The following is a 19,747-nucleotide window of genomic DNA, read 5'->3' as shown; positions in this document are numbered from 1 at the left end:
CATCACCTATTCGAAAAGGGAACTTTTCTTCCCTGCTAGGAGGGATCAAAGTGGCACTTTTCTGTTCAAGGACATTTTGTTGCCAGTATGAAATATTGACACAAAGACATATGAAATTAGTATGCAGATAATCGATTACAATTTCTTTATAATCGATTACGTGCATACAATTTTTCTAACTTAAATAATATTTTGTTGTAATTGTAAACAAAAAATGTAATTATGTAATTAACGTATTTTAAATTAATTAATATCATATTTAAATTAAGTAAATTAATTAATTTGCGTAATATTTACAAAGAAACGTAAAAAACTTTAGTTTAATAATTTAATTTTCATTTTGACATTTTAGGTCTCCTTAAACGCAGCCATACTTGTCTATGCAATTTAAAAAGTTTATATTAAAAAAAATTGTACAAATATTTCACAAAGCATTATGCGGTTCTGTATTCTGTATAAATTTTGTAAATACTTAGTTTAAATCAATAATAATAGGCCTTTTCATCTGTGTCAGATGTTTTAAGCAGCATCCCGGTAACGACACTAATAATAATAAATATAAGTGATATCAGTCTTCATAGTGTTCTTCCGAAGATTTGGTTCAAAGGGGTAAGAGCTAATTTGTTATCAGAAAAATCTACAAAAATAATGTACTTGATTTTCATTGTATCATTTTAGTTGTTTGCTGCTGTTTTTGAAAAGATATTAGGTACATAATTATGAGCTGTAGGTACTTTTAATTTGTCACTACAGTCACGTCTGAAAATATCGATACGGACAAAGTGCCAGAAGTATGTACCTATACTAAGGTCGTGTACACATATTTTTGGCACTTTGTCCGTATCGATCTTTGCTTAAAATAATAATGTTTTGAAACCTAATGTTAGTATGTAATTTCCTCATAGGTGATGTGAAAAGCAGTATGTGTCACATGGTAGCAAAATTATTTTCACCTTGGGCGTTAACACTTGAATCCCTCACTACGCTCAGGATTCTATGTTAGAATCCCTCGCTATGCTCAGGATTCTATTATAGAATCCTTCGCTTCGTTTAGGATTCAATTGTACGCCCTCGCCGTAAATATGTCATTTTGCTCCCTTGTGACACAATCTACTATTTCTTGCGAGTGTTTATTTTGAGTCCCGCGGAAGCGAAAGATTCTAAGGTACAATCTTTCGCTTCCTCGGGACTCAAAAACACGAGATGTAAAATAACTTTGCTCTCGTGTTGCACACTAAGACGAGACCGGACCGGACCGGACCGTACCGGACCGTACCGTACCGTACCGTACCGTACCGTAGTATGAAGTTCATGGCCTTCACTAAATTAAAAAGCTACATTGTTTCACTCCCTGGAGTGAGGAAAGTCGCACTTTCCTCACTCCAGGGAGTGACGAAAGTAGGCTTGTTTGAGCTGCTGAGGTGAAAAAGGATATCAATTACCGTTCAAGGCAGCCTAATTGTGACAAGCGGGTAACGATATTGTAATTATGTTGTAACGTAATTGAGCATTAATTAAAACAAGAGTTTTCTAAGATCATGTATTTTTGTATTTTTAATCGACATAATTCATAAATTTAATCATTAATTAATACATAGTTAGTAAACTAAAATTATTAAAATAGACTCCGACCACGCTAACTTTGCACAAACTTTGCAATAAAAACGCATACAATGTAATCCCTATAAACTCCTTAAACTACTTGACGTAGCACTTGGCATGAAAACTTACCGTGGTCCGACTCTAGGTACCTACTAAAAATCAAAATGGCAGTTGATATAATACATAGCAAGAAATACTCTTACTGTTTCAATAAAGTTAACAAGGTATGGTTTATTCTTACGCTATTTTTATGCAAAAATCCTAAATATAAAAATATACGGCACTTTCCATTTGATCCTTGAAAGTATAAAATCCTTATTGACTCGACTTGTGTTAGATTGTCCCGTAATTGACCGAGCGTTAGCCAAGGTCTCCGTTTCAGCTTGGGCGGCGAAAATGCTTTCGTATGTCCGAATGTTCTCTAACTAACTACAGGTCGCAATTCTCAACCGATTCTCGTGAAATTTTGTGAGCGGGTTCGATTTAGTTTTCTCTCACAAATCCGCGAGTATTTATTTATTCGGAGAAAAACTATGTATTAGCTTCCTGGATCCACTGAAAAGTACTCAATTATATGTAGACAGATGTTAGAGCATTTTTTTATTTTTAAGAATTGGTATACACAGACTGTTTTCACAGTATTACAGACTAGACATTTATAAAATGCTAAAATAAAACAAAATACTATCACACCAGAGATTGTGGTCAAATACCAACAATCATTTTTATTTCTTTGTTTTGGCACTGTACTACAACGGTCCCTAATTATAATCTATTAGCATTATACGAGTAAGTATTAATACCTTATCCACTACTATACGTACACATTAAATATACTTCTGTAAGATCTGTTCATCGAATTCGTTTTCGATCGATTAAGTATTCATAATTAGCAATAGAATAACTTTCTCTTGGAGATCGTAAGTACAACATACCTATATATTCCAGTACAAAAATACCCTTACCATACAATGTTTAGATCTGAAATAGTTATTTGTTATACAAGGGTGCAAAGTTATATTTTACCCGCGAGTGTGGAATTGAAACACGAGCAAGCGAAAGGGATTCTATAGTTGAACCACGAGCAAAGCGAGTGGTTCTAAAATAGAATCCTGAGCGTAGCGAGTGTTTAAACACACGAGAAGTAAAATACATTTGCACCCGTGTGTAATACAAAACTTTTCCCCTCACTATAGCGAGGAAAGTGCAACATCCACAGGCGTTAGATCATCTTCATCACTGGAATCACTCATTTTTTTAACGATAATACGATATTATAACAGAAAACTCTGGAAGTTGTCGTGTCGGAGTCGGTGAGATAATTTTTGTTGACAATGTTGACATTTCTGATGATGCGTTTTGAAATTGCATCGACTCAACTTGTGCGTTCAGAATAACATTCAACATCATTTAAAAAAACAAATGTTTCTTATGGAATTTAAGGTTTATGACTTAAAATCATTAAGTCATAATAAATAAAGCTAAATTTGGTATTTTTTTTATTAAATTTTGAAACCATTTATTTAATGATAATTAATATGGAAGTAACCATTATTATGAGCGTTTTACGTTTTGTTATCTATTATCTAAAGCTATTTAAACACGCTCCATCCAAGGTCAAATTACTTTCCCCACTAGTGGATGAAATGCGTTTTTCCCCGCTTGTTTTAAAGGATAAAAGACGGCTTTCCGAGTTAGTGAGGGGGAAAAGCCATTATTTCTTTTGTGTGAGCGCGTGGCCTTTGTGCCTGAGGGTCACACACACAATTAGTCAATACAGTGGCAAAAAGGACTACTTCCCCCACATAACGCTGAAATTTAAGTTTTGTTTTTCATGTAAGAACCAGCACAGGGCGGACACGCCATACATCAATAGTTATTTGTTATACAAGGGTGCAATGTTGTATTTTACCCGCGAGTGTGGAATTGAAACACGAGCAGGGGAAAGGATTCTATAGTTGAACCACGAGCGAAGCGAGTGGTTTTAAAATAGAATCCTGAGCGTAGCGAGTGTTTCAACACACGAGAAGTAAAATACAATTGCACCAGTGTGTAACACAAAACTTTTCCCCTCACTATAGCGAGGAAAGTGCAACATCCACTGGCGTTAGATCATCTTCATCCCAGGAATCACTAATTTTTTTACGATAATACGATATTATAACAGAAAACTCTGGAAGTTGTGTATTTTTACGTGTCGGAGTCGGTGAGAAAATTTTTGTTAACAATGTTGACATTTCTGACGATGCGTTTTGAAATTGCATCGACTCAACTTATGCGTTCAGAATTACATTCAACGTCATTTAAAAAAAACAAATGTTTCTTATGGAGTTTAAGGTTTATGACTTAAAATCATTAAATAAAGCTAAATTTGGTATTTTTTATTAAATTCTCAAACCATTTATTTAATGATAATTAATATCGAACGAACCATTATTATGAGCGTTTTACGTTTTGTTATCTGTCAAAAGCTACTTAAACACGCTCCATCCAAGGTCAAATTACTTTCCCCACTAGTGGATAAAATGCGTTTTTCCCCGCTTGTTTTAAAGGATAAAAGACGGCTTTCCGAGCTAGTGAGGGGAAAAAATCATTTCCGTTTCTATGTGTGAACGGCATTTCTGTACACGCGTCATGCGTCATTGTGTAAGTTGCTTAAAAACCGAACTGAACGTTCGCCAAAATCTCGTCAATCTGCTGTCGCGGGGCGAGGTAATTCGAATCGGGGCGGGGCAGTGCGTGGCCGTTCTGTATGATAATACTATTACTTATTCTGTGGACTAGGTAGCACTGAAATCAAAAATTGAGAATGAATACTTAGAAAAAAATACAGGAACAAATCTACTGTTGCGAGCAAGTAGATCACGCTGAATCCAGAGTTACCATATACTCGCTAGACAGCATTTAAACCAAAACAGTACAACAGATCAAAACCTAACCAATGTACCTAGTAAAATTAAACCACATTATCCCCCTGGACGTTTGAAAGGGGCGACTGACGACACACAGCGGCCTGATGAGTTGGCCCCTCTGTTATGTGGTGCGGCGGACGGACGGGCGCAGGAACGCGGACGTGACGTCGCTGAAGGCGGAGACCACGAATGACTCGATGCCGGACTCGTTGGAGCCGCGCGCGATGCGGAAGTAGCCATTCTCACCCCAGTCGGTGCCCCAGCTGTTCGCCACGATCTGAAAACGACGGAAAACTTTTTAAAATGGGTTGTGTTATTTGGTAAATTGCGAACCTATTGACTGGAACGAGCCGATGAGGATGGGAGAGTAATGATTTATAATCGCGTCTAACTCTTTAACCCGGCCACGGGAAGGGTCATAACAGTCTATGTACCTATGTTAAATACCTACTTTAAGTACGGTTGTGTTGCGACTGTCACGTGTTCCATCATGGTGTTAAAATTAATCAGCCAATTTTGATAAAAATTCCAAAAAAGCCGAGTCATATTAAAGTTGTTTTAAGTTTTTACTTTTAGACTTCTAGTCTATGAAGCTGGTGGTCCTGGGTTCTTATCCCGGTAAAGACTTTTTATGTTTTTTTTTTTTTTTTCTATTTATGTATGTGTTTTTATTTATTTAAGTTAGACTTATATTGACCGGGATATAGACCGTGATTACCTTTTGTTCAAGTTCGTAAGTCGCTCACTTTATACCTGTAGTAGGTATAGTATAAGGGCATCAGCTAGCTGGCGCGGGTGCACGGAGCGGGCGCACACACGCGGGTGCCATTGTAGGTAAAATCCGTCGCACGCGTCCGGGCTAGTTGCAATTATCGTTAACCCGCTCACCCGCTCCATGCAACTGCGCCAGCTACTTTTGTAGTAAGCTTACCCAGAACTTTTCCTGGCGGTCCTCGCCCCAGCCCACGATCCTGACGCTGTGCAGTCCCTGCAGCTTGCTGTCCCCGTGGCGGCTGCGCCGGTAGATGCCGTCTCGATAGTGGAAGAAGTCCTGGTACACGGTCATCACAGCTGCAACCATAAAACTAGTTTAACAACCACTTTACGCACATTCACATCAATATTGTAAATGTGAGTCTGTTGCCATTTGACCACTTTGTTTGTTACCACTTTTCGAACCACAGGAACACACAATTGAAATTAAAATATAATTCGATATATCGATAATTATATAATATAATTTTTAAGAAAAAAAAAAACGACTTTAATGGGGGATGCCGCTGAAAGTTTACTTATTGTTGTAGGTGCGCTCTTAGATTCCAGACAATGAAATGAAAAAGACAGCATCTTTTGCCTAATTATGTAGAAAAGGAGGTAAAAACCACCCACTTTTTGGTAGCATTACGTTTCTGTAAGGGTCGTAGTTCTAACCTAACCTATCCCACTTTTCTGATAGCATTTCGTTTCTGTAAGGATCACAGTTCTAACCTAACCTAACCTACTTTTCTAATAGCAGTTCTGTTCTGTGAGAATCGCAGTTAAAAACGCACCCACCCACCTAACCCACTTTTCTAGTAGCATTTCGTTTCTGTAAGGATCACAGTTCTAACCTAACCTAACCTACTTTTCTAATAGCAGTTCTGTTCTGTGAGAATCGCAGTTAAAAACGCACCCACCCACCTAACCCACTTATCTAGTAGCATTTCCGGGTCCGGGTCTGGGTCCGGATCCGAGTCCGGGTCCGAGTCGGGGTCCGGATTCAAGTCTGGGTCCGAGTTCGGTCCGGGTCCAGGTCCGAGTTGGGGTCCATGTCCAGACCCGGGTCCGGGTCCGAGTCCGGGTCCAAGTTTGGGTCTCGGTCCATAACGAAGAGAACAAATCGCCAAACGTGAACTATGTGTCATTGAAGAATTCCATTCTGATCATCATCAGCAGTTCCACTTCATGAAGCGTCACTTTGTTTGTTGGTTTGTTGACGAAAATACAAAAATCACTATATGTCGTATGCCTTTTACATTTGAGGAGTTCCCTCGGTTCCTCATGGATCCCATCTTCAGAACTCGAGCTTTTTTTTATACCACGTCGGTGGCAATCAAGCATACGACCCGCCTGATGGTAAGCAGTTACCGTAGCCTATGGACGCCTGCAACACCGGAGATATTACACGCGCGTTGGCGACCCTTTAAAAACCTGTACACTCCTTTTTTGAAGAACCCCATACTGTAGCCCCTCGGGAAAACTTGACAAAAATGGTTGAAAAAATGTGTCTTGAAAACTTAAGTTGCTTAACAAACATAAAAAAGAGGGCAAATCGCATAACCTAAACTATGCGTCATTAAAGAGTTCCATTCTGATCATCATCAGTAGTTCCACTTCATCAAATGTCACTTTATAAATGTGTTTGATTTGTTGATGAAAATACTAAAATCACTATATGTATGCCTTTAACATTTGAGGAGTTCCCTCGATTCCCCATGGATCCCATCATCAGAACTGCGTTTTGACACAAACGGGACCAATCTGTATGTATATACTTACAATCAAAAAAAGAATTTTCAAAATCGGTCCAGAAATGACGGTTATGGAGTAACCAACATTAAAAAGAACACACTAACCGAATTGAGAACCTCCTTTTGAAATCTTGAAGTCGGTTAATAATAAACCTACTCACAAAATTTCATGATATTCGGTTGAGAAATGCGACCGCGACGAGAACATCTGGATATACGAAAACATTTTTGCCCAAACTGAAACGGAGACCTTCGCCTTCGCTCGGTCAATTATAATTTTATTATTCTATTGCTATTAAAAGGCTACAAAAAGTAACTTGGATAAAACGTATATGAAAGTGTAATAAAAATCCGTCCTCGGTATTCAGTTGTTGAAGTTTAGTCCTAGTTTTAAGGATAGATGGCACTACGTGTTCAAATTGGTTCTGTACCATGCATTTGCATGCATATAGGTACAATTTTTAAATATCATCAATGGGAGAATGGGACATATTTAATTTTTTTTATTCATACAAATTTCACTTTTATCATTAAGACCAATAGAAAATCCGATGCGTCGCTAAATTAAAATTCTATTTAAAAAAATATTGTCGAACGTGTTCGCCAACATTACCGTGAAGAATGACGACTACCTAAATATAAGAAAAAATTTCCAAGTATCTGTCCTCTCCTAAGCATTGCGTAAAATTAAGATTTCTTGTTAAAATATTCACAAATTATAATTATTTTAGGTACCACTAGTATTTTTTTGTCAAGAGATGGCGTTAAAGGTATAATTAGATCAAAAGTCATTTTGAAAACTAGCTAAAATACCATTAGGCGGCTACGTTTTTAATGAATGCGCCACAGTTTAGTGGTTTCCTTGTAGAATCTACCCTTTTGCATTTATTGAGCTTAAAGAACTATTAGATAATTAGATATGTGTGAAAATCGAGGTGTAAGATTTATCAATTTTAAATGGTTTTACAGTTATGAAATGACAACATAGCTCTTAATTAGATTATTTTCAATTTGTTGCATAAAAAAAACATAATGTTCCTCAAAACATACATAATCGAGTGTAACAACGATATACATTGCAATTAGGTTTCTTTTCTGTCACGAGATGGCGCTAGTAGTAGGTTTGTGTAACTAACTAATTTTAAAATGAGGTGAATTGCATCTAGTTTTATGTACAGTGACATAATCCCGGGAGGTTCCGGGGCAAACTGCCGACTCCGACACAATACCAGACGATTTTACACACAATAACATAAAAACTAAACACGGCGTGTTTAGTTTTTATGTTTATTAAATTTATATGTATGTTAGTCTTTTAAGGTATATGTAATATGGGCCTTGTTGCCTGAATTAAAATTTAAAATAAATTAAAATTAAATAAATAATTATTGAATTCTGTGGCATACACATTTGGAATTTATTAAGGATATAGGTATACTCCCATAAAAATCAGGGTGTTTACCACTTTCTTCCACGATTCAATGATATAAGTATGTTTTCATTCATTCATTCATAATTTAAGAGCATGGCTCTTGTCGGTGGAGTATGCGCCAGTTTTCTCGGTCCTCGGCCAGGTTCTTTAGGTCCCTGTAAGACACGACATGTTTTCATAGCTGCGATATATTATAAAAAACATAAATGTGAAATGAGAGCCAAGTTGAATTTAAAAAATGTGCGTCGTTGTTGACTTCGCTGGCAAAACAATGACATCTAAGTATATGGGTGCCAACTGCCAAGTTCTAGTTTACTTGGGATGTAATAAAAGTTCAGGATTTGACTTGGCTAGTTTTTACATACAGGCTATGTTATATTTGTCCATGTTACTTTACTAAAATTTAGTTGTTGATATTTTATAATGATAACGTAAACGCCCGCGAATCAGCAACCACTTCAATTCATACACTCCAAGTGTCAAGTAGTTGTAGCTGGAAATTTGAGAGTGGCTATGATGTCACTCGCTACAAATTAAGTTATGGGTACATACCTACTAATCCTTTACTTACAAACACAAGAAATAGTTACTAGGTACCTAATTATAACATAAATTAAACTACTACCTAGTTCTAATGTGAAATGCTTACGTGTTTGTCATAGTAACACTGTACCACTAATCAATCACCACAGCCAGCCAGATCAATTTGTAAAATAATGTAAATCTTTACTAATACAAATAGTCATATAAATCACAATAATGTGTATACTATTAGTTCGCCCCGAACTGAGAACTCGCGGTTCGCCAAAAATATAGCTAGAGATTAATTTAATGCACCTACTTAGTCGGCAAAGGATCGAAAACCACGTGCGATTTATTGCAACGTCTGTGGAGCCCTTAACTGATAGATTTGTCACCATAGAAATTAAAATAAATAAACTGTTACTGTGGTAAACTGTGATTTTTCTTGTCAAATACCATAGAGTAACTTATACTAGAGCGGTACTGTCATAGTAAATTTTGTAACCACAGTAAATTCACTGCCATCTATGACACACTTTAAAACTAAAAATGAAGATTCATAAAAATACGATAAAATGTATTTAAATATGGATAAATGATTTCTTTTATTTGCATTAATTATTTTTATGATTTTGACCCATGTTCTTTCACTGATATGCGTAAAAATTGGTAAATAACAAACGAAACCGTCAACGCCATCTATACGACAGTAGGCCAAAGCTAATAGCGCCCTCTGATCGAGAGTCAAATTTTCTTGATTTTCGAGGCACGTTTTTTCCTTAGACTGTATCCATCTATTACGGAGTTATATCTATCTTTGCAAATACCTACCTATATATGTTTATTTTATTTCGTTTTTATCTTGCTACCTACTTATTTTAAAATCGCAAATAAACCCGGCCAAGTGCGAGTCGGACTCGCGTTCCAAAGGGTTCCGTACATTACACAATTTAAACAATGTATTTTTTATGTGAAATGTCTTTAAAAAACCCGTAGGGGTCGGATCAAAAACTAAGTAATTAAGTCCGACTCACGCTTGACTGCACATTTCTAATAGGTTTTCCGGTGATCTATAGGTAAAGATCTATTTTGTGTATTAGTTTCGGAGATAAAGGGGGGAATGGTCATTTTTTGCCTATTTTCTCAAATAACTTCTAAACTATTTATCTTAAAATTTTAAAAACTTCTACTTCTACTAAATTCTCACAATGAGCTCTTTCATTTGATATGTAACACGATATAGTTTGACAAACTTTATTTTTTAATTATCTAATTTACCCCCCAAAAGTGGCCCCCGTGTTTAAAATTAATATGTTTACGTTACATGTCCATCTTTGGGTCACAAACTTACATATGTGTACCAAATTTCAACTTAATTGGTCCAGTAGTTTCGGAGAAAATAGGTTGTGACAGACGGACAGACAGACAGACAGACAGACAGACAGACAGACAGACAGGCAGGCAGACAGACAGACGCACGAGTGATCCTATAAGGGTTCCGTTTTTTCCTTTTGAGGTACGGAACCCTAAAAACAATATTATAAATGTGTAAACCGAGCGATTTCATTTAATACCAAGCTCGGTCATACTTTCTAGTAAATAAGATGACCAGAATAGCAAGACCCCTCTCAATAGTACATTTCGATGCTAGTGCGGAAAGTATGTCATTACTTCACGAGTACCGAGACATCTTGCCACGAGCCGTAGGTGAGTGGCAAGACTCGGGACGAGTGAAGAATGACATTTCCGCACGTGTATCGAACGACGTTTTTTAATACAGTTGCGAAAAAATAATAAAAGCAACAAGTAAGGAATGGAATTCGAAACTTTTATATTATTAATTCTGTGACATCATTGACATTATGAAGAGGTGTTTTTCTAGCTTTTATTCGACTAGAATAGATTTTTATTGAACCCACTTCAATGAAAGGTTTTTTTTTTTCAAATGCATGTTCTATAAGACAGAAACAATTGTAAATATTAAAACATTGTACTATTATTACTTAAATATCGTTATTTACGATTATTTGTGTATCGTACATTTATAAAAACAATATCGAATGTTGCCTTTGGAAACTTAAAACATTCTTGCAGTAAGAAAATACGCCTCTTCTTTGACAGGTGTTCCGTTCCATTCAGACAACTTATTAACAACGGTTTTTCAACATTAAAAAATAAACGTGTTATAATACTTATAATGATGAAGAGGTAAGATAAAATATGAAATACGCATATTTTTCGTATTCTTACATTAACAGTAGGTTTTTATGTTGATTACGACGTTTAAAGGAAACTAATATTAACCTCATCAATAAGTAGTCATGAATTGGAACAAGTAAAAATTTAAAAATATTGGAAAAGTAAAAAGCACTAGTTCGCGAAAACCAACTTTCCGCACGCTAAACAGCCACGAAAAGTAGCACTTTTTGAGCAACTGTATTAAAAATAGCTTTTTGGCCTTCAATGCTCTTCTTGCTCCATAACCTCTTGATCGAGTCTGCTCATAATTTAATGAGTAAAATGTAATGCCCTCAACTTTACTACACGTTTACCCCATTTCATTTAAATTAAAACGAAACTTAAGTTATTGTCCATCAAACTATCCTCTGATAGTTCCTCTTAAAAACATCGAAATGTTGGGACGTGCCCCTAGCCAGCCGTGTGTTTCAAGTTGAATGTAAGAACTTCGCTTCGCTTCGAAACAATGTGATAACGGGAGCCTTAAAAATACTAAGAAATTCCTTGTCAAGAAGTTAAAGGAGGAGACATGCATGTCAACAATGAAATCGTTTTGAAAAGTTTCTTGGCTTAATTAGCAGGCTTTTTAGTGTACTATTTTACAAAATTAAATAAACTAATCCTACTAATGTAAGTAGGTATGTGAAACAATGCACAATGGTACCAAATGAAGTAATGTTATAGACACAAGTGTACTCATTGTTCTAACAAAGCCTAATATAACCGTGTTTATTTAACAACTCTTTGGGCGTCGTTTTGGTCGACCTCGGCGACAAGATGCTATTGCTGCGCGAGTAACTGGACTGGACTCAATAATATAAATAAATCTCACCCGGTAAGTAATGTGTAACTTTGCTGATTCCTAATACTGTCAACAATGTCGACGAGTCAGTTGTAAATCGAAATTCTGGTATATTCGTTCGATTATGCAATAATGATAGCGAGGCAAATAACGAAATTTCGATTTTCTATTTACGCGGTAGGGCCTCTGTTCTACAAAACGAGACTTGTCTCGTTTTGTCACTTCGGCTCTTGTATTTTAAGAAACCTAATCCTTAACCTGTCGCACAAAATGACAATAGTTATTTGTTTTACAAGGGGAGAAAGTTGTTGTCCTCTCGTGTTTATGATACCCGAGAAAGCGAATGATTCCAAAACTGAACCACGAGCGTAGCGAGTGGCTCAAAACATGGAATCTTGAGCGCTGCGAGGGTTTCAAGGCACGAGGGCTAAACAAATTTTGCCAGCGAGTGAAACACAATTTTTTTCACCACACCAACACAAGGAAAATACTAACTGTACAAACAAAATCAAAGAAAATCCATTCAAAATTAATATTATTAAATATAAAAAGTCAATTCTACCAGCCAACATAAGGAACAACAACAAAAAATTTGCTTTTGATTACTTTGCCCACATGTGGATAAAATGCAACTTTCTCATCAGTTTTTGAACAATCAAGAGAGCCTTTAGCCTTTTATATACCTATTGTGCGTCGCTTGAAAATTCAATTCGCATAACCATACGTCACTCGACTATCTCTCAATCGGCCTCGCCCAACATTCGTAATCTGACCTTAAACATGAGATGCAAATAAATAAGATAAACGACCTCAAACCTTAAGATGCTGTTTTAAATTTAACGTCACCTATACCTACAGGTATATTCAGTCTACTATTGTGTGTAATTGAGAGCCCCAAATAAACTTTCAATAGAGAATATCTCGAAAACTATTCAAGATATCGCAAATTTGACTGAATTAAACTTTTAGCAAATTTAATTAGCTTTCGTTGTTTAAGTAGTCATGTCGCTAAGACGCAAAGTTACCAGATATAAGTGAAAAACCGAAAAATGGAACCTTCAAACCCCCCTTCTCCCCCCAGCACCAGGGTTACGATTGCCAAGTCATTATATGTATTAAAAATTAAAGATATATAATATCGATGCGGTTTAAACATTCCCTGGCACTGACTAAAATAACCGACTTGGTATCACATTATATCTCAAAACTTTTTTGTCAGAAGAATTGCGTTGCGAGACTTGCATCTTTTCTCAAAGCTCATACTCATACCCATCCTACACTATACTCGTACTCATACCTATACCATATCGATATCCTTACCATACTGATAGCCATACCATACTCATACTATACACATTTTTGTACTCATCGTACATCTCAGACCTTTACTTTACCTATTAGTTGGAACTGCAAAAGTAACTTTGTAATAGCATATTTTTATATGGGACTACAAACTTACTTATGCAGTTCCTAAATCTTTAAAACGTGACTGATATTGCAATATTTTTGGGTTTTTTATGGCTTGTTAAGCTAAAAACGACTTATGTTTAAAATTTAAAGTTTGTTGGTTGGCTAGAAGTACCTTAGAATTATGATGATCGGTGAGTGAGTGTGTCAGTGACAAAAGTAAGGAACTTTGACGTGCAATAATTCTTAAACTATAAGTTCAAATTGAATGTTCTTGGGAATATATGTAAGCCATATCATGCCCTATATGTCACTGAAAATTCAGGGTTCTAACTTTAGCCAGCACAAAATTACAGGACGTCGAAAATGGCCTGAATGGCTTCGAGAAAAGGATGGTACGGCTGTGCCACTTTGTTTCGCTCGACTTGCCGCATGGAGCATGGAGATCCTTACTGCTTTTGGCCGGTTCTAGAAGATTATTTATTTTGGTCACAGTACCAAGCGGCCTTGGACAGACTCTAAAATAAAAGGAAAAGTTCTAAAAGTGGGAGTAGAGCAAGTATCCTTACCTTGAACGGGGCCCGACTCCCTAATGTCGTACATGATGTCCTCTTCCTTGAGGAGGCGGTAGGGTGGGCCCACCTTGTAGCGCGACGTGCGGCGCGGGTCCTTCGGCCGGCACCCATCTTGGATCAAATCCCCATGCGGCTGGTAAGGACATCTCTCGGCCTTAGCCGTGTATGGAAAGCATTTCTCTTCTACCAATCTGCAAGAATAGCATTGAAAACTTCTTAATCAAATGCTTGATCCAGCGTAAACTTCCTGCGCGAATGATGGAAGTAAAGGCACCGCCAGAGGTAAGTAGCAGCACATCGTAGGTTGAAGACGTTAACATCTGTGAGTTCTAGTGTGTTCACATGATTAACTATGTACTGCAAGCTTATACATACACAGTGTGGCCTGTAATAGGAGCGAATAATAAAATATAGGCTATACTCCTGAAACTGACCAACATTTGTTCAGCGACTTTTAAAAATAATGAAGACTTTAGACTTCGTATTTTTCATACAAAATAAATATTATCTTCAATGTACGCCATTATCATTGTGATTGACGTTGCCTGTCACACCTTAAACATAACAAAATTCGCAATACATGCGAATGCTGCTTTAAACCGTGTTAACCAATTCAAGTACCTAGGTCACATAGTGACAGAGGATTTAAAAGATGACATGGACATGGAGAGAGAGAGGAGGGCGTTGTCGGTTCGTGGCGGTATGTTGGCGCACAGGTTCGCTAAGTGTAGCACGGAGGTCAAAATTACTTTATTCCGAGCGTATTGCCAATGTTTTTACACTGGCGGCCTGTGGGCTAATTTTAAGCAGAAGTCCTTTGACTCTCTGAGGGTCCAGTATAACAACATTTTCAGGGCCCTGGTGAGGCTCCCGCGATACTGTAGTGCCTCTGGCATGTTTGCGGACGCGCACGTAGATGATTTTTATGCCATTATGCGGAAAAATATAGCATCAGTGGTACACCGTATACGTGGGAGCTCCAACGGGATCCTGGAAATGATAGCCAACAGGTTAGATTCGGTTGTTTTGGGACGGTATATCGAATTGCATGTTCACAAACATGCAGTTCGATAGATCGGCCACAATAATTTGTAATTTATTAGTGTGTAGTTTCATGTGTGTAATTTAGTGTAGGTACTGTTCTGTAACATAACATAGCCTGTAAGTTAATACTAACAACTATGGACTGTAACTGTCTGAAAATAAATATATTTTTCCCATCACCTATTCGAAAAGGGAACTTTTCTTCCCTGCTAGGAGGGATCAAAGTGGCACTTTTCTGTTCAAGGACATTTTGTTGCCAGTATGAAATATTGACACAAAGATATATGAAATTAGTATGCATATAATCGATTACAATTTCTTTAAAATCGATTGCGTGCATACAATTTTCTAACTTAAATAATATTTTGTGGTAATTGTAAACAATAAATGTAATTAGCGTATTTTAAATTAATTAATAGTATATTTAAATTAAGTAAATTAATTAATTAGCGTAATATTTACAAAGAAACGTAAAAAACATTAGTTTAATAATTTAATTTTTATTTTGACATTTTAGGTCTCTTTAAACGCAACCATACTTGTCTATGCAATTTAAAAAGTTTATATTTAAAAAGTTTTGTACAAATATTTCATAAAGCATAATTATGCGGTTCTGTATTGTGTATAAATTTGTAAATACTTAGTTTAAATCAATAACTTTATAAGAATAAATATAAGTGATATCAGTCTTCATAGTGTTCTTCCGAAGATTTGGTTCAAAAGGGTACTTAAGAGCTAATTTGTTACCAGAAAAATCTACAAAAATAATGCACTTGATTTTCATTGTATCATTTTAGGTGTTTGCTGCTGTCTTTGAAAATATATTAGGTACATAATTATGAGTAAGTACTTTTAATTTGTCAGTACAGTCACGTCTGAAAATATCGATACGGACAAAGTGCCACAAGGTACCTACCTATACTAAGGTCGTGTATACATATTTTTGGCACTTTGTCCGTATCGATCTTTGCTTAAAATAATAATGCTTTGAAACCTAATATATGTATGTAATTTCCTCATAGGTGATGTGAAAAGCAGTATGTGTCACATGGTAGCAAAATTATTTTCACCTTGGGCGTTAACACTTGAATCCCTCACTACGCTCAGGATTCTATGTTAGAATCCCTCGCTACGCTCAGGATTCTATTATAGAATCCTTCGCTTCGTTTAGGATTCAATTGTACGCCCTCGCCGTAAATATGTCATTTTGCTCCCTTGTAACACAATCTACTATTTTTTTATTGCTTCTTGGAAAAAACTTTAGTGTATTAAGAATCAAAACACAAGTTATTTTTAAAAGTCGCTGAACAAATGTTGGTCGGTATGAGGAGTACAGCCTACAGTTGAATTTTTTGCTCCTATTACAGGCCACACATTGTATATAACAATGGTGTAATAAGAAAGATGGCTTGCCGTAGCAACACCCAGCATTTAACTGCACATTTTAAATGTTTCATTATCAGAACACTGGACTATTAGGGCCTAACACTTAGGCAATAACTTTTATAATGTTTTGTAACATCTTGGACGCTGAAGTTGGTCAGAGCGTTCTGTCTCCATGAGATATGGAGTAACAAACACAAAAAAAAAAACAAAAAAAAACATACAACCGAATAGAGAACCTCCTCCTTTTGAAATCTTGAAGTCTGTTAAAAACGCTCGAACTAACTCTCTTTACATTCTCGCTGGCCTGATTCGGTAAGGTAGGGATTGTATTGTAGTCTGCTTACCCGTGTTCGCCCGCGAAGTTCCATGCCACGTCGATATTGCCACCGCCGCAGCCGCGCTGGTGCCGTCGGTTGCAGGACAGCAGCGTCTGCGGAGACAGCACCAGGCTCTCGGCGCCGTTCGACATTATGCCAAATCTGTAACACGTTGAGAAACTTTGTTAACTCTCAGTGTCGTAGAGGGTTGATAACGCGCCCTAGACTCGTTAGAGGATTAGGCTTCGCTTCACACCTTTTTACCTGACTACAGTAACGCTTCGTCATGGTCGGGGTGATTTAGATTATGTGTGTAAGTAGCATTCACCCCGACCGTATGTGGTTTTTCCGAGCATATTCACTGTGTAGATAACTATAACTATGGAATACATTAGTTATGAGAATCGTATGTATGTATGTATATGCTTTATTATTCTTAAAAGAAAGCTACAACAGTTACAGAGTAAATTAAATACAACAAAGGCGAACTTATCCCTTAATCATCAAGGCTTAGTAATTGGATCTCTTCCAGTAATGAGTGTAAACGAAGTCACGATGAATGACAATTAAAAAAAAATATAATCGTAAAAATTAGTACGAACATTGCTACTTATTCCCACGGAGCGCGTTGTCATCGGTCATTTAGTCATTTATTCAATATTGCATTGTCATGTACATAATAAGGTGTTACATTTTATATAGCCAGTTCATGACACCCTGTAAGGGCACACAATAGTACAGTTTTTCTATTCTATTAATTCTAATTTACACATTGCAATTAAGGTAACATAATAAAATTAACATATTAGCGTATCAGTGGTTTAGTAACCTATTAGTTAGTCTCATAAATTAATTTAGTAACTTCAACAATAGCAACGTCATCAATGCACCGATACAATAATTTCTGATTGAATTAACTTGTCAAATTATTATAATTATTATTTATTTAATGAATGTCAATTAATATTAAAGTAATGGCAGCAATATGTCAAGTTAACAGTCTTACACTAATTCGGTGTCATATTTATCTAACGTATTATCTTCCAGGAATGATTCGACTGTGTAATAACAATTTTCTATTAATAGGCTTTTCAGTTTAGAGTTAAAAGTTTTCTCATTTAGTTCGTATTTGATAGCATTAGGGATTTTATTAAAAATTTGGATACATTTATACTGTGGTCCATTCTTATACATTGCTAAGTTAGGTCTAGGTAGTAGCAGCTTATTTCTATATTGACTTCTAGTTTCACACGTATCGACTTTTAATGGAAATAATTCTGTGTGTTGTCTTAATACCCTCGCCACGCACTTCGCACTCAACACATTAAAAGTTCCTATTACCACCTCCTGTCTCCATCATCAGATCAGCTCGATGGTACCATAATATTGCATTGTCACCCGACTTACATATTTATGTACGCAAATTTTCAGCTTCATCGGTAACCTAACCGGGGAGTGGGTCCAATTTAACTTGCAAGATTTGACCCGTACATACATAGTTACATATTACATACATACTTACTTACATAGGTACATTGCAAGTTAATAAAAAGCTTGTAAAAAGGACCCAAGAATCAATATTTCTTAGCATTTTGTTTCCTTTGTAACTTCAAGCGCTCTTACCAACGACACGGCCACTCCATTCACACGATACAACAAAACAATATAAACCCAAACAGATTATAGCGAGATCGTGTAACCTATTAATTTAGATGAAATGTGAAACTTATTAGTTCCAGTTAAGGTTGACATTGGGAGCAACTAATGAAGAATGATACGAGTTAGGAGAATCTATTTCTGTATTCTAATGAATCGGCTGACTTCACGCGAGGCTTGTTAGTTCAAGAGTCTCAGGTTGCGAGGGCCCTTGTTTATTTTAGTCCCACTTATAAGATAGAGTTAGGTTATAGGATTTTTAGCTAAGTTGTATTACCAGAGAATAGTATGAAACAAGTTTGCAGACTTTTTAGGGTTCCGTACCTCAAACGGAAAAGATCACTCGTGCGTCCGTCTGTCCGTCTGTCACAGCCTATTTTCTCCGAAACTACTGGACCAATTCAGTTGAAATTTGGTACACATACGTAAGTTTGTGACCCAAAGACGGATATGTAACGTAAACAAATGAATTTTAAACACGGGGGCCACTTATTGGGGGTGAATGAGAAAATAAAAATAAAAATAATTTTAAAACTATATCGTGTTACATATCAAATGAAAGAGCTCATTGTGAGAGTTTCAAATATATTTCTTTTATAATTTTAGGATAAACAGTTTAGAAGTTATTCAAGAAAATAGGCAAAAAATTACCATCCCCCCTTTATCTCCGAAACTTCTGGGTCTAAAATTTTGAAAAAAATACACAAAATAGATCTTTACCTATAGATCACAGGAAAACCTATTAGAAATGTGCAGTCAAGCGTGAGTCGGACTTAATTACTTAGTTTTTTAATCCGACCCCTACAGGTTTTTTTAAAGACATTTCCCTCACGTTACACATAAAAATACATTGTTTAAATTGTGTAATATACGGAACCCTTGAAACGCCAGTCCGACTCGCACATGGCCGGTTTTTTTGTTGCCAATTCGCTGCGGCAAGATTCTGACTGGTCCAAATAGATGAAGCGGGTCCGTCTTTGCCCGGCTGCGTGACATCCGACACCGATGTTTTAGGGTTTAGTCAACTAAGAGGAACCCGCATAGTTACACTATATCTGTATATCTAACCAAAAACATTTTCATGTAATATGTTGCCAAGACGAGACCATATGGCTCGCACTGTCAGAAAGTTATCTGGTTACATGTAGAGCCAAGCTTCTAACTCTACACGCCTGTGAGCTCTAACTTCACAACAGTTGGACAGGTTTTAATACAAGAATATACCTATAATATGGACCCGAGCCAATTATGCCTCTACCAATATCCTACATACACAACCAGCTAGAACAACATCACAGACAACTGCACAACAAGTACTGGAGTGAATTGAAGACATGCAGGCAA

The 19,747-nt window shown here is 36.5% G+C and overlaps 1 protein-coding gene across 1 annotated transcript; it reads right to left on the bottom strand.

The window, feature by feature from the left end:
• Positions 1 to 3,318: 3,318 nt before the first annotated feature.
• Positions 3,319 to 16,907, bottom strand: LOC134750864 (uncharacterized peptidase C1-like protein F26E4.3). The gene is made up of 4 exons (XM_063686101.1): positions 16,775 to 16,907; positions 13,995 to 14,191; positions 5,446 to 5,585; positions 3,319 to 4,791 (listed from the first exon to the last, which is right to left on the bottom strand). Exons 1-4 carry the CDS (start codon positions 16,897 to 16,899, stop codon positions 4,636 to 4,638), a joined length of 618 nt encoding a protein of 205 aa, XP_063542171.1. The 5' UTR covers positions 16,900 to 16,907; the 3' UTR covers positions 3,319 to 4,635.
• Between the last annotated feature and the right edge of the window lie 2,840 nt (positions 16,908 to 19,747).

The sequence above is a fragment of the Cydia strobilella genome, chromosome 21, assembly GCF_947568885.1.
Source record: "Cydia strobilella chromosome 21, ilCydStro3.1, whole genome shotgun sequence".
NCBI classification, from domain to species: domain Eukaryota; kingdom Metazoa; phylum Arthropoda; class Insecta; order Lepidoptera; family Tortricidae; genus Cydia; species Cydia strobilella.
This window is presented reverse-complemented; position numbering and strand designations above follow the sequence as displayed.

Bases quoted from the DNA above. Each gene is read 5' to 3' on its own strand.
- LOC134750864 (XM_063686101.1), bottom strand. From the start codon at position 16,899: ATGTCGAACGGCGCCGAGAGCCTGGTGCTGTCTCCGCAGACGCTGCTG. The intron at 5,586-13,994 runs GTAAGGATACTT...TTATGGTTGCAG, and splicing joins GGAGTCGGGCCCCGTTCAAG to CTGTGATGACCGTGTACCAG. The intron at 4,792-5,445 runs GTAAGCTTACTA...CGTCGTTTTCAG, and splicing joins ACCGCCAGGAAAAGTTCTGG to ATCGTGGCGAACAGCTGGGG.